Below are 12,062 nucleotides of genomic sequence, written 5' to 3' on the forward strand. Positions count from 1 at the left end.
GCTGGGAGAGCAGATGGCCCCGGCCCTAGCTCTGGAAAACAACCATTTTCCTTAATGATTCCTAACAAGGATAAAAGGGCAGAGAGAATCGGGGACAGGCACAGGGGGCCCACACCCACGGAAGTCCTGGTCCCCAGGGATGCTGCCGTGTGTCTCCCTGCTCAGAGCACGGGCACGGTCAGCACTGAGCTGCAGCTCCACAGCTCGTGCCAACTTTTTTTCCTGCAGCTTCCTGGCCCCACATGCTTCCTCTGCCTCCCCTTGCTTGAGGAGAAACCAGGAGCCGTCCCAGCCCTGGGGATGTAGAGAGGGCAGCTGCCCAAAGGTGCATCGTCCCAAGCAAAAGGCAGGAGAAAACATACAGTAGTAATTAAAAATATTGAAAGGATTTTTAAACCGAGTGCTCTTCTCAGGATGGGGTGGAGGCAGGAGCAGGGACATCAGGAATGGGGCGGGGTAGTCCAGCATGCCCACGTGGCAGGGACCAGCTGACACAGCAGGGCAGGGCAGGCATCGGCAAAAATAATTTATTCCACTAAGACAAGCAGAGAACGAACAACAGCGTGGGGAGGGGGTGAGCAAAGATGGGAAGGCCCCGGGCCACATCTCAAAGAGAAGGGACACAAATTGCATCTGAACCCATGACTGCTGCCCCCACCCAGCAGTGCCCCCTTTTTGGGGGGCTAAACCTGCCCTCTCCTGGCCCCACTAGTGGTTGGACCCCAATGGGTGCTCTCCAGCACGGGACTGGGCTTCCCAGGTGAAACCAGCCCAGTACCAGGGAGCGTCTGAGGGCAGCTGGGTGCCAAAACACAAACCACCGTTCATGTCCCAGCTCCCACACGCCCAAAAACATGGCACAATGACTTGGAAGGGGGATGCTCTGACACCTCCTGCCTCCCAAAAAGAGCCTTCCACCCCCTACCCCGGGTGAGGCAAGTGCCTTGAGCAGGACAGCTCCTGAGGGGGACGTGCCAGAGCCCTGCCCGCTGTGGGACTAAACGCTGTCCCAGGGCTGTCCTGCCTCAGCAGCTCACCCACCCTAGGAAGACCCCCGGGCCCCCAGCCCCTCTCAGGCCATGGGGAAGCCAGGGCGGCCTTTCCGGGCGCGGGTGCGGAGGCGGAAGAAGGTGTACATGCCCAGGAGGCACATGGAGGAGAGGAAGTACAGGGCCACGCACAGGCTGATGTCCAGGCGGGAGAAGCCCAATCCAAGCACCCGCAGCCAGGGACTCCTCCGCAGGCCCTCGCCAGCCTCCGCCTCCTCCTGATCCCGGAGCAGGACGCCGGGGGCGCGCCGGCGCTCCCTGCCCGCCGGCAGGGCCATGGTGTCCCGCTTGCTGATGCGGCGGCGCCGGCCCGCGGCCGCTCGCAGCGCCTGGCTCTTGAAGTGCTGCTCGCTGAAGGAATCCAGGTCCACGATGTCCTCGCCCCCCTCGCGCAGCTTGGGGTTCAGCCGCACGATGCTGGGGCGCCGCGGCTCGGGGGAGCCCGGGTGCCCCGGCACTCTCGGCTCTCCCTCCGTCTCCTTCTCCTCCTCTTCTCCTCTCCCCCTCTCCTCTCGCGAGCCCTCCGCGCCCAGCCTGGTGCCGGTCCCTTCCCTGGCCACGGGGATGGGGTCGGGCTCGGCATAGTCCATGTAGATGTTGGTCGGGGAGAAGTGTGCCTTGAGGAAGGTGACCACGGCCGGCTCCTCCCAGACATGGACCCCCCGCTCCTCCTTGTGGCACTGGGGACACAAGTCCGGCGGAGGCCACTGCAGCTTGGGGAACTTGGGGTCCTCCGTGTCACCTCCTGCAGGGACCGGAGCCAGCAGCGAGGGGGTTAGAGGGGACAGGAGGTGATGCACCCTCCCCCTGTATCAACAGCCCAGAGAATCCAGCAGCTGGGGATGGGGACATTTGGAGGAGCCTCCTCGGGAGGAGGGGTCCTCTGAGGGCACACAGCAGCTTTGGGAAGCTCCCTGTAAGGAGCATGTAAGATCCAACTGTATCTCTGGGGCCATCTGATGCTGCATGACCAGCTGCTGTCCCCTGGGATGGGGGACAATAACAACGGGATATCCCCACTGCTACACCCTGGAGCCATTTGCCAGACCCATCCAGGAGGAGGGAATGTTCCTCCAGCTCAGCTCCCCTGGTGGCAGCCCCCCTTACCCGCCAGGCGAGCGTTGACCTCGTTGTGGTGGGACCAGAGCCAGAGGATGGCCTCCTCCCTGCTGGCCACCTTGTCCATGGACTGGGCTGCCATGGCCTCAAAGTGCTCGGCGCACTCCTGGCAGCCGAAGAAGTGCCGGACGTAGCAGCGCATGGTGCTCAGCACCTCCAGGGGTAACTCTGGGGGAGCAGAGCACAGGGGTGAGCCTGGACCCCTCTGTGCCACCATCACAGTCCCACAGCTGAGGTAGCAACCCCACACCCCAATTCTCTCTCTTGTCCCCCCATGGAAACTGCCCCTGGATGAGATGAAGAAGGGGGGAAACAAGCTTTTGTCCACATGGAACATCCCTATCTATGCCAGAGCTCAGCTGGACACTCCCTCCCTGAGCCCCTGATGCCCCCCAGGGACAGCAGTACCTTTGTCAGGGCCGTTCTGGGCAGCCTGCACAGTCAGCAGGTGGAAGATGGTCCAGAGCCCACAGGGGTAGCCACGGAAGTGGCGCTCACTGCCCTGGCAGCCCACCCAGGTCACGTTGGTGGGGAGCACCGAGGGGTGGGAGGCCTGGTGGACAGATGGACATGGTGTGATGGGGGTGGCAGGCAGTGCCAGCTGGGGAGCAAGGGGCAGGGGTAAGGAGAGCAGGGGCTGGGGGTCCCCACGGGCATCTTACATCTCTGTTATTCTTCATGGCCTCCTTCAAAACCGTGCGGGGCAGCTCGGGCTCTGTCCAGTTCCTCAGCCAGGCATCCAGAGTCTGCAGGTAGGTCTGCACGCAGGGGCGCCCTGGGAAGTACTGCAGAGGGGGGAGAGGGCTGAGAAAACACAGATTTCATCCTGGGAGCACCAGCATCCTCTCTGCTGCAGAGCAGCGTGGTCCTGGCAAGGTTTTGGTGCCTATTTCTGAGGGGCTGGAGGCTGCAGCTCGTCCCCCCACCCCGGGTGGCAAGGCCCCTGTGTGCATGTTCAGGCTCCAAGCCCCATTCCCAACTGAGGGAGGCAAAAAGCCACTCTGTCCGTAAGTCTGGCAAAGCCGATTAGCAGCTGCACTTTAAAACCACTCCTGGGAGAGAAGCAGCCTGGCAGCCTGTGCCACCAACAGACAGACAGACAGACTGACCTGTGGGGAGGAGGGGACACCAGCACACAGGAGAAGTGATGGAGAAGTGAAAAGAAGGAGGAGTTTGCTGAGTTTGAGCTGTTCTTCCTCCCAGGTCCATGGGGAATCACATGAAAAGACCCAAATTTGCAGGGGAATTATCTGTGACCTGACAGTTGTGCTGCAAACACAGTGCCCCCCAAAGGAGTTTGCTGTGTGATTCCCTGCCTCCAGGAACCATTTCCCCCCCCCATTAGGACTTGTCCCCCTTTCCTTTCCTTTCCTTTAATACCTCTTGGGAGTGCAAGAGTTAAGGCTGGGCCCTGCTGGCTGAGCTCCCCCAGGCTGAGCCCTGGGCTGCAATCCTGGGGATGCTGCTCCGTCCTGTGGATGAGCAGGGCAATGGCAGTGCTGGCTCAGCGTCCCCGGGGAAGCACCAGCACCCACCACCCACTGCTGCAGCTCATCGAGGGGAAGCTTTACAGGAAGATTTAAAAATGGATCAAATAAAACCATTGCTGCTCCCCAGCACCCCAGCACACTTACACCCATGGGCAGGGAGCTGCTGTCACAGAGGTTTATTTCCCTATTTGTGTAGTTCACATTAAAGAGAGAAAGAGTGAGGGCAAGCAGAGGAGCCACATGAAGGTCTGAGGACTTAAGGCACATGTCTGGAGCTCTTTCCTGGGGGGCAGCAGATGGGGGTGGGAGCAGGGGGTGTCCTGAACATCAGTGAGGGCCATGCAAGGTCCAAACTGAGCATGAGACCCTGGGTGACAAGGAGGGAGCAAAGAAGGAGGGCATGGCCCCAGTCTGCCAAGCAGCCTGGGCTGTGACAGGGATTGGGATGGAGACAGGGCTCCTGCAGGCCCAGTGGAGGAACCAGCCAAATGCAGCAGGACTCCTTCACAGCAGGAAATTAAACTGCCCTGCTTGTGCTGGCTCAAAGCTCTCAGTCACTTCAGCTGTGCCAGGCCCAACATAGAAGAAAAAAGGAGACCTTAAATTAGACTTGTCTGGAGCCTGACTCAGAGTGGGAGTTCCTTTCCTGGACTATTATCAAAGGAGCCTGCAGAGATTGGCTCCTTGAGCTGAGCAACCAGATCAGAGCAACAAACCCCTCAGAGAGGTGACAGCCTCTCTCCTCAAAAGACCTCCTGCCTCAACACCTCCTACAAGCGATGATCCCACTGCCACCAAAACTGGCAACACCCACCTTGTTTGAAACACTCTTAGCTCCCACTGGCACTCTGGGCTGAGTTTGGAGATCCACATGGATGAGGACTGCCATGGGATACACCAAGCACCAGGACACAGGGCCCACACCAGACTGCCACACTTCACTACCTGTGAGTGCTGGGGCACGGTGGCCTGCACTGTTTGCATTTCACAGACAAATGGAGGCACAGGCAGTTCCCCTCCCAACACCCAGAGCTCCTCACCTTCACCAGCGTGGCCACGTAGCACTTGAAGGCAGCCAGCTGTGCTCCCGACAGCGAGGAGGGACGGGCAGCCTCCACCCGCAGCGAGTAGTGCAGCGCCGACTCCAGGTCGGCCATGTACAGCTTGGAGCTGGGGAGGGCAGCGCAACACGAGGCTCCATCAGCCACGGAGCTAATCCTCACAAACCCCAGGGCTTCTCCCAGCTCCCAGCCCCTCGCCCGCCCGGCCCCGGTTTGCCCAGCAGGGGGAGGGCTCTGACCGGTCGGCTCGCAGAGGATGTGACACGCGGTCGCTGTCGTTGAGGCTGCTGGCCGTGGCGTTCAGCTTGTAGGAGCCGCGGGTGATGCCCGTGAGCGTGCGCAGGTAGTAGGTGTAGAAGGAGCGTGCCTCTATGTGCCTGCCAGGAAGGAGAAGCACTAAGTCCCTCGTCCCTCCCAAACCTGACCCCAAGGAAGGAAGCCAAGGAGATGAAGGCTTAGCCAAGTGGGTAGTTCAGGCCTGGGGAGGGAGCTTGGGGTGCTCCATACTCTCCATCTGCCCCAGCAGTGGGTAGACTTACACACATCCTGGAGCAGAGCTGAGCCCCAGGTAGCCGTATCATGCCACCTCCAGGCAGATGTGGGAACGGAATGGCTCAGTCACAAGGATTTTCCCTTGTTCCAGCTCCAGCCAGGGCTGGCAGTGCAGTTCAGTGCCCACCAGCAACCTCCCACCAGCCTCCTCTACTCAGCCAGTCTCGTTCCTAATGCACCTTCCCACAGGTACAAAGGAGCACAGAGAGATGGGGCACAAGGCTGGCACCCCAGCAGCACCCCCAGAGGCACCCTGCCGTGCCCCACACTCACACAGGCAGGCGGGAGAAGGAGCCATTGCGGAGGAGCAGGTATCCAGAGGGGAAGGAGGTGACACCAAACTTCTGCACGAGCTCCTCCTCGCTGCTCAGCACCCTCCTCACCGCGATGTTCTCGTACTGCAGCATGTCCAGGGCCACCTGCAAGCCCCAGGGTCAGATTAGGAGGGCAGAGGGATTCCCCAGCCCCACCAGGGAGGCAGCAGAGCTGTTCAGTGCCCTGTGTAACATTTGGCACTGGCTAAGCTGTGTGCAAGCTGTGCAGGCGGGCTTTTCCTGGAGAGAGCTGCCCTGCCACAGGCACCCAGGAGTTATCATGCAGCAGGCACACAGGCTCCAAGAGAAGTGGGGGATAAATGGAGCTGTACCCACCTCTCTGCCCACGAAGGAGTTGCTCTTCTCAAAGATGAGTGCCAAGTACTGGTCCTTGTTCCTCTGGAAGAAGGTGCGAACCTCCTCGGCGCTGCAAGAGACAGGAGGACGGCAGCAGGTGCCCTGGAATCAGCAGGATGCTCTGCCCTCCCCCTCAAAAGGAGCTCCAGCCTTGCTCGTTGGGATTTGGCAGGGAATGCTGCTGCAGGATCAGCCCCACTGAGCAGGCAACTCCTGCTGCTGAAGTTTCCAGCCTAGTTTTCTGCTCTGGTTCACAGGCTTTGAGAAAATCCACTGGGCTTGGCCAAGGAGGTAGAAAACAAAGCAAAGGCAGGGCAGGGCAGGAGGGAGCTGTAGGCTCACCCAGGGGAAAAAACCAGCAATGAACTTGAACCAGGGCTGGTTTGTTTTTGTCTAAGACACAGAGGCACCAGAGTACCTGAGGCAGGTGCCTGCCTCGACCATTGCTCTGGAAAATCCAAAGGCTCCTTCTCAGGACAATGCAGCAACTGCTTGCATCCAGCAAGGACAACTCAGATACCAACAAAATTGTACAACAGAATCAGGAAAACCCTTTTTTCAGGACAGGAAAGAGCTTCTAACACAGCCTCACACAGCATGGTATGACACTGCCATGTCCCAAAGACCCTGGGGCCCAGGAATTGCTTGCTCTAAGTAAGTCTGATGAGCAGGTTCGTTAGGAGATGTGACAACATGGCCCATGGACACAGCTCTATACTGGCCAAGTCATCTCCCTGGGACCTGGGTGATGCAGTAGCTGCTCCTTGCTCATTCTGGGTTCAGGACTTCCCCAGAAACCTCCTCCCCATGGGACAGAGGCCAGGCTTGCCCCCTGCTGCCCCTACCTTGCTGGCTCCAGCGGAGGACAGGCGGGTGGCCAGGCATCCTGGCTCTGCTCAAGGTTGGTGATGATGGCATGGCGCAGGTCCTCGACAGTGGCACTGGGATCTGCAGGGGGACAGGACACCAAGGGGTCAGCCCTGGGGAAGCCAATCCCAGGGGCTGAGCCCAGGGAAGCTGCTTGGAAGCTGCTTGCCCCCCAGAGCTCCCTGATATTGTAGTGTATGGGAGGTGTGGGCAGAAGGGCCATTCACACCCAGGGTAGAAAACCCCATGGCTCTGAATACTCACTGGTAATCCTTATCCCATCCTCTGGCTTCTTGCTAAAAGCTCTGAAGAACTGCAAGGGGAAAAAAAACCACAAGGGGAAACTGGAGTGAGTGTTTGGAGTGGAACAGGAGGCAGTGCAACCCAGCAGGATGAGGCTCCCTGTAGACCAGCTCTGCCCCAGTTTCCCCACAGCATGCTATCTGACATCAGCCAGCACAGAGGGAGCTCCCAGCCATGTCCCCATCCTTTGGGGCATCCCCCCAGAGAGGAGGGATGCAGGCATGGGCTGGGAGCCATGTCTAGCCAAGGGCTGAGCACTGGCAGGCAGTGGAGCAGGTTTCTCCAGGAGTCCCAGGGAGGCAGCTGGAACCTTCCCAGTCCTGCAAACCAGTCTCCCTGCTCCAGAGCTCTGACAAGGTAGGAAAAAGAGGGTTTTCCCACTCCTGGCCTCCCACAGTGGCTCCAGTACCCAGGGCAGCAACACCAGGTTGCATCAGGCAGGTGTTTGCTTTGCAGGCTGGGCTGGGAGCTGGGACTGTTTGCAAAAGGTGCTCGGCAGGGACACAGGATGTGAAGCAAATGACATCTTGGCACGGCCACATCAGCACAATGTCCCTGCCCCAGGAGATGTTTCCATCAGTGTCCCAGGGCAGGGGGCACCCAGTGAGACCCCAGGGCAGGGTTGGGGCCAAGCCAACCGGCCTGAAAAACCCCAAATCTGGCCCCACCTGGAGCTGAGCCTGTAAGCTGGGACTGAGGGCATGTCTGATAAAACCCTCATCCCTGCCCATTCCATCTCAAGGCAATCCTGGTTTTAAATGCTGGTTGTGGCACCTGGAGTGCTTTGGTTTCATTGCTTGTGTTGGAGCAAGGCTCCGTTTGCAGTGGGAAGCTCTGCAGAAGCTGTGTTGACACAGCTAAAGGGCTGGGCACAGGCCCAGGAGCAGGGGTGGCTCCTTGCCAGCCAGCACAGGAGGCTCCCAGGAGTTCCAGCCTCCCGCAGCATCCCTGTGCCCTCCCTCAAAACCTGTGCCTGCAACCTCTCTCTGCCCTCAAGCAGCCTTTCTTAAGTGTTTCCAACTCAGGATTCAGAGTCTCCCTCATCCTAGCAGAGATCCAGCCCCTGTGTTTCACCACAAAACACCATTTTGGCTTTCCCCCCTCCTTGTTGCTCCATCGCTCAGCAGTTGCACCGGCTGCAGCCAGGACACAGCATTGTTTTGGGGAAGGGTGAAACAGCTTCATCCTGCAAAGCCCCAGGGAGAGTATTTTGGTGCAATACCCCTGTCAAGCCAATTGAGCAAGACAGGGACAGGCCAGAAGGCAAAGCACAGTGAAGCCCAGCCAGTACTCGGCACACACAGCCTCACCTTCATGGTGGGGAAGCCAGTTATCCCAAAATCAGAGCACACTTGTTGGTTGTCCTCGTCAGCACAGTCAATGGCTGCCAGGATCACTGCAGGCCTCCACTCTGTGGGGACAGAGGATGAGGTCAGCACAGGTCAGCACCCCCACGGCCCCAAAAACCACCCTCCTCCCTATGAGTGATTGCAGAGACAGGAGGGATCTCCAGGGGCAGAGATCCTCCTGTCCCAAAGCCACTGCTTGCCCCTCACAGGACAGTGACTGATGGTTTCCAAGCCCAAACACCAGGGCTGTGCTCTGTGCTGGTGTGTGGTGCCCTACTTTCCACGCAGTAGGAACACAGGGAAAGCCGTGTGAGGCGGGAGCCGGCTTTGCACGCCCTGCTCTGCCAGTGCTGGAGCACAGGCAGCTCTACCCAACACTGCCTGCCCGGCTGGTTCTGCCTGTCCAGCCTCTGCCCCAGCTCCCGGGAAGAGGACACCAGGAGAAGGGGAGGGATGGCTAGCCACAGCTCAGGGAGAGCAAGAACACAGGCTCCAGTTTGTCTCACCCCAGACCAAGGGCATAGCTGATAACCAAGAGGGAACAACCCAAAACCAGCAGCCAGGCCAGAGCACTGCAGCAGAGCCTGCCCAGGTTCTGAGCACCCACTCCCATTTGTGACTCCCCAGTGAAGACCAGCATGCCCCTGGGGTAAAACAAAAGGGGGCATGGAGGTATTTTAAGCAGCAGTCTCTGAAAACCAGCAGGAAAATGGAGAATAAAGCTCTGAAATGGTTTATTTTTAGTGTAAAGGACACCTTGCCTGTCCTGAGAATGGGAAGGGAGGGACATGGCACTGGCACGCAGACGGAGCCCACGCTGCCCTAGGCCAGGAGCATGCTGGAGGCAGGGAAACACTGTCCCGTGTCGCAGGTGACGGGACAGGTGAGCTGCTTCCCACTGCCCTGGCACTCGTGGCACAGGAGAGCTGGTGACAAGCTCTGCTGCAGGGAGCCAGGCATGTTCCTATACTCATCTGCACGTGGTGTCCACAGGTCACCCTAGCATCCTCCCCGTCCAGCCCACTCCTATGAACATCCACCCGTGGGAATGGCAGCGAGGCTGCTGAGCAGCACGGGGGTGGCTTCCCCGCCCCGCTCCATGGGCACACCATCCGCGCTCAGCCTCTGGAGCAGGGAGCCCTGGGGGAGCCCTCTTTTGGAGAGGGGCCAGGAGAGCCGGCATTGCCCCGCGGGGCGCGGGCACGCACCCCATTCCTCACATCCTGCCCGTTGGGGAGCTCTGACGGCATCCCCAGGGAGGGACGGCATCCCCTCGGAGGGACGGGATGCCCGGCCGGCCGCCTGACTCATGCGGCAGCCAGCGCGCTGTATCAATTAGTGCAATAACAGGGAGAACCCCGGGATGCCGGGGGAGGCAGGATGAGTCCCGGCAGGACGAGGGGCCCAGCAGCGGGGTGTGCGGGTCCCCAGGCGCGGCTGGCACCGGCCAGGCCGGGTATCAAGGTCAAAGCTGGGAACAAACCAGCTGGGATCAGCGCCCAGCAACCTGCCGTCCCTATATCCCTGCTGGCACCGGGAGCAGCGGGGCTCAGGGAAAGTCTGGAGGGCAGCGGGACGCCCCATGCCTGGGCAGGCTCAGCCTGAGCGTCTCCCTGCCAAAGGGGGTGCAGGGATGCTGCTAAGCCAGGCCTGGGTATCGTGGGGGGGAAACCTGGACACCGGGAGGGCGCAGGGCCTTCCCACCCGGCTGACGTTCCAGGAAGGCTGGAGCTGGGCCGCAGGGGGATCCCGGGGAGCTGACAGAGAGAGGGTAGAGCAGAGCGGATTGAGGGCCGGCAGTGGGAAAGACACGGGATGTAGAGATGCTCACAGGAACGAGGATGCAGAGCCCGGGATGCAGGGAGGATTTAAGGATGCGGGCAGAGAGGAGGAGGACGACCGGGCAAGGGCACGGGAGGGATTGGAGGATGCTCCCGGTCTTGGGGGAAGCGGGACCCCTTGTGCAGGGGCGCAGGGAGGAGGATTTAGGGGTGCTGAGATAAACAGAGATGATGTGAACAGAGGTGCAGGGGAATTTGAGAGTGCAGGGCCAGAGACACCGGGTGCTGACGGAAGAGGACAGAGACAGGGATAAGGGGTGGGGGGTAAGAAGGTCAAGGGCACGGGGGGATCGGGGAGCCGATGGGGAAGGCAGGCGGGGATGAGGGGAAGGGGGGCCAGCGCGGCCGGGGACTCACCGCGGATGTCGTGGGCCAGGGCCCGCCATGTGGGCGCAAAGTGGATGCAGTGCCCGCACCAGGAGGCGAAGAACTCGACGGCCCAAGCGCTGCTGGAGCCCAGCAGCCGCTCCTCCGCCCCCGGCCCCAGCAGATCCAGGGGGTCAGAGGCCGAGTAGAGGCGGCCGGGCCGCGCCGCGGGCACCCGGAGCAGCAGGAAAAGCAGCAGGAGCGGCGGGAGAGCCACCGGCCCCCCGCGGCCCCCGGCCCGCGACCGCCGCCGCCACATCGCCCGCCAGGCCGGCCGGCACCGCCCGGAGCCGCCTTTAGCGCCCGGAGCCGCACGTAGCACCGCCCCCGGGGCGGGGCCGGGACCGGGGCGGGGCCGGCGCGGGGAAGCCCCACAGCGGCCGCGCGCCCACAGCCCCGGCACCGGCCCGGGGTAGGCCTGCGGCCCCCTCACATCATGGAGAGGAACCCAGTACTGCCCTCCTCACCCCCCAGCCTTTGCTGCGGTGTTACCCTTCCGTGAGGGGGCAAACGGCATGAGGTGATGACTGCCCAGGGAGGTAGCGGAGTCAGGGTCCCTGGAGGTGTTTAAGGAAAGAGTGGACGTGGCTCTGAGTGACACGGTCTGGTTGGCAGGGTGGTGTTGGGGCACAGGCTGGACTCGGTGATTTAGGTCTTTTCCAACCTAAATGAATCTGTGATGGTGCAATAGTGAAGGCAGCTGATTCAGCCCCAAAATGTATTTTGTCACCAACATGAGCACCCCAAGGGCAGCGCCCTGGTCAGATGCCCTGACATCAGCCAGCGTCACTGGGCACCACTTGGACACCCTGTGGAATGGGCAGCCTGCAGACATCCCTGCCCTCTCCCCAAACCTGCCAGCAATACTCAGCAAGGATATCCAGTGACACCCACAAAATCCAGCTCTACATCTCAAAAAAGCAGCCTTCTCCCCCCAGTGGCCCCTTCAATGGAATATCTTAATGTCTTCAAACTGAGAGTTAGATTAGATATTAGGAAAAGAAATCTTCCCTGTAAGGACAGTGAGGCTCTGGCACAGGTTGCCCAGAGAAGCTGTGGATGCCCCATCCCTGGAAATGTTCAGGGCCAGGCTGGATGGAACTTGGAGCAACCTGTGGTAGCGGAAGGGTCGGCAGGATGACGTAGCTAGATTTTGTTTAAGATCCTTTCCAACCCAGGCCGTTCCAGGATTCTGGGATTCCATCCTCCCGGCCAGGCCAAGCCGTGCCCTCGCTCACGCACGCACACACGTCACCGGCTCCCAGCCCCAGACGGAAGGTGCCCGTTGTTCAGTGCCCCGGGGCAGAGCCAGGCACTGCCAGGGTGGACACAGCCCCAAAATCCAGCCCTCTGCTCCCTCCCCAGCCCCTGAGGCCAGGGAACCTCTGGCAATG

General features: G+C 60.5%; 1 protein-coding gene across 1 annotated transcript; it reads right to left on the bottom strand.

Moving 5' to 3' along the window:
* Window positions 1-513: 513 nt before the first annotated feature.
* QSOX1 (quiescin sulfhydryl oxidase 1) lies at window positions 514-10,998 on the bottom strand. The gene is made up of 12 exons (XM_071435849.1): window positions 10,660-10,998; window positions 8,423-8,523; window positions 7,074-7,122; window positions 6,788-6,890; window positions 5,922-6,012; window positions 5,545-5,690; window positions 4,959-5,096; window positions 4,699-4,828; window positions 2,831-2,953; window positions 2,577-2,721; window positions 2,157-2,336; window positions 514-1,794 (listed from the first exon to the last, which is right to left on the bottom strand). Exons 1-12 carry the CDS (start codon window positions 10,925-10,927, stop codon window positions 1,073-1,075), a joined length of 2,196 nt encoding a protein of 731 aa, XP_071291950.1. The 5' UTR covers window positions 10,928-10,998; the 3' UTR covers window positions 514-1,072.
* Between the last annotated feature and the right edge of the window lie 1,064 nt (window positions 10,999-12,062).

Source organism: Agelaius tricolor, unplaced genomic scaffold (genome assembly GCF_023055355.1).
Source record: "Agelaius tricolor isolate 1412-34295 unplaced genomic scaffold, bAgeTri1.0.p SCAF_11, whole genome shotgun sequence".
Classification (NCBI taxonomy): domain Eukaryota; kingdom Metazoa; phylum Chordata; class Aves; order Passeriformes; family Icteridae; genus Agelaius; species Agelaius tricolor.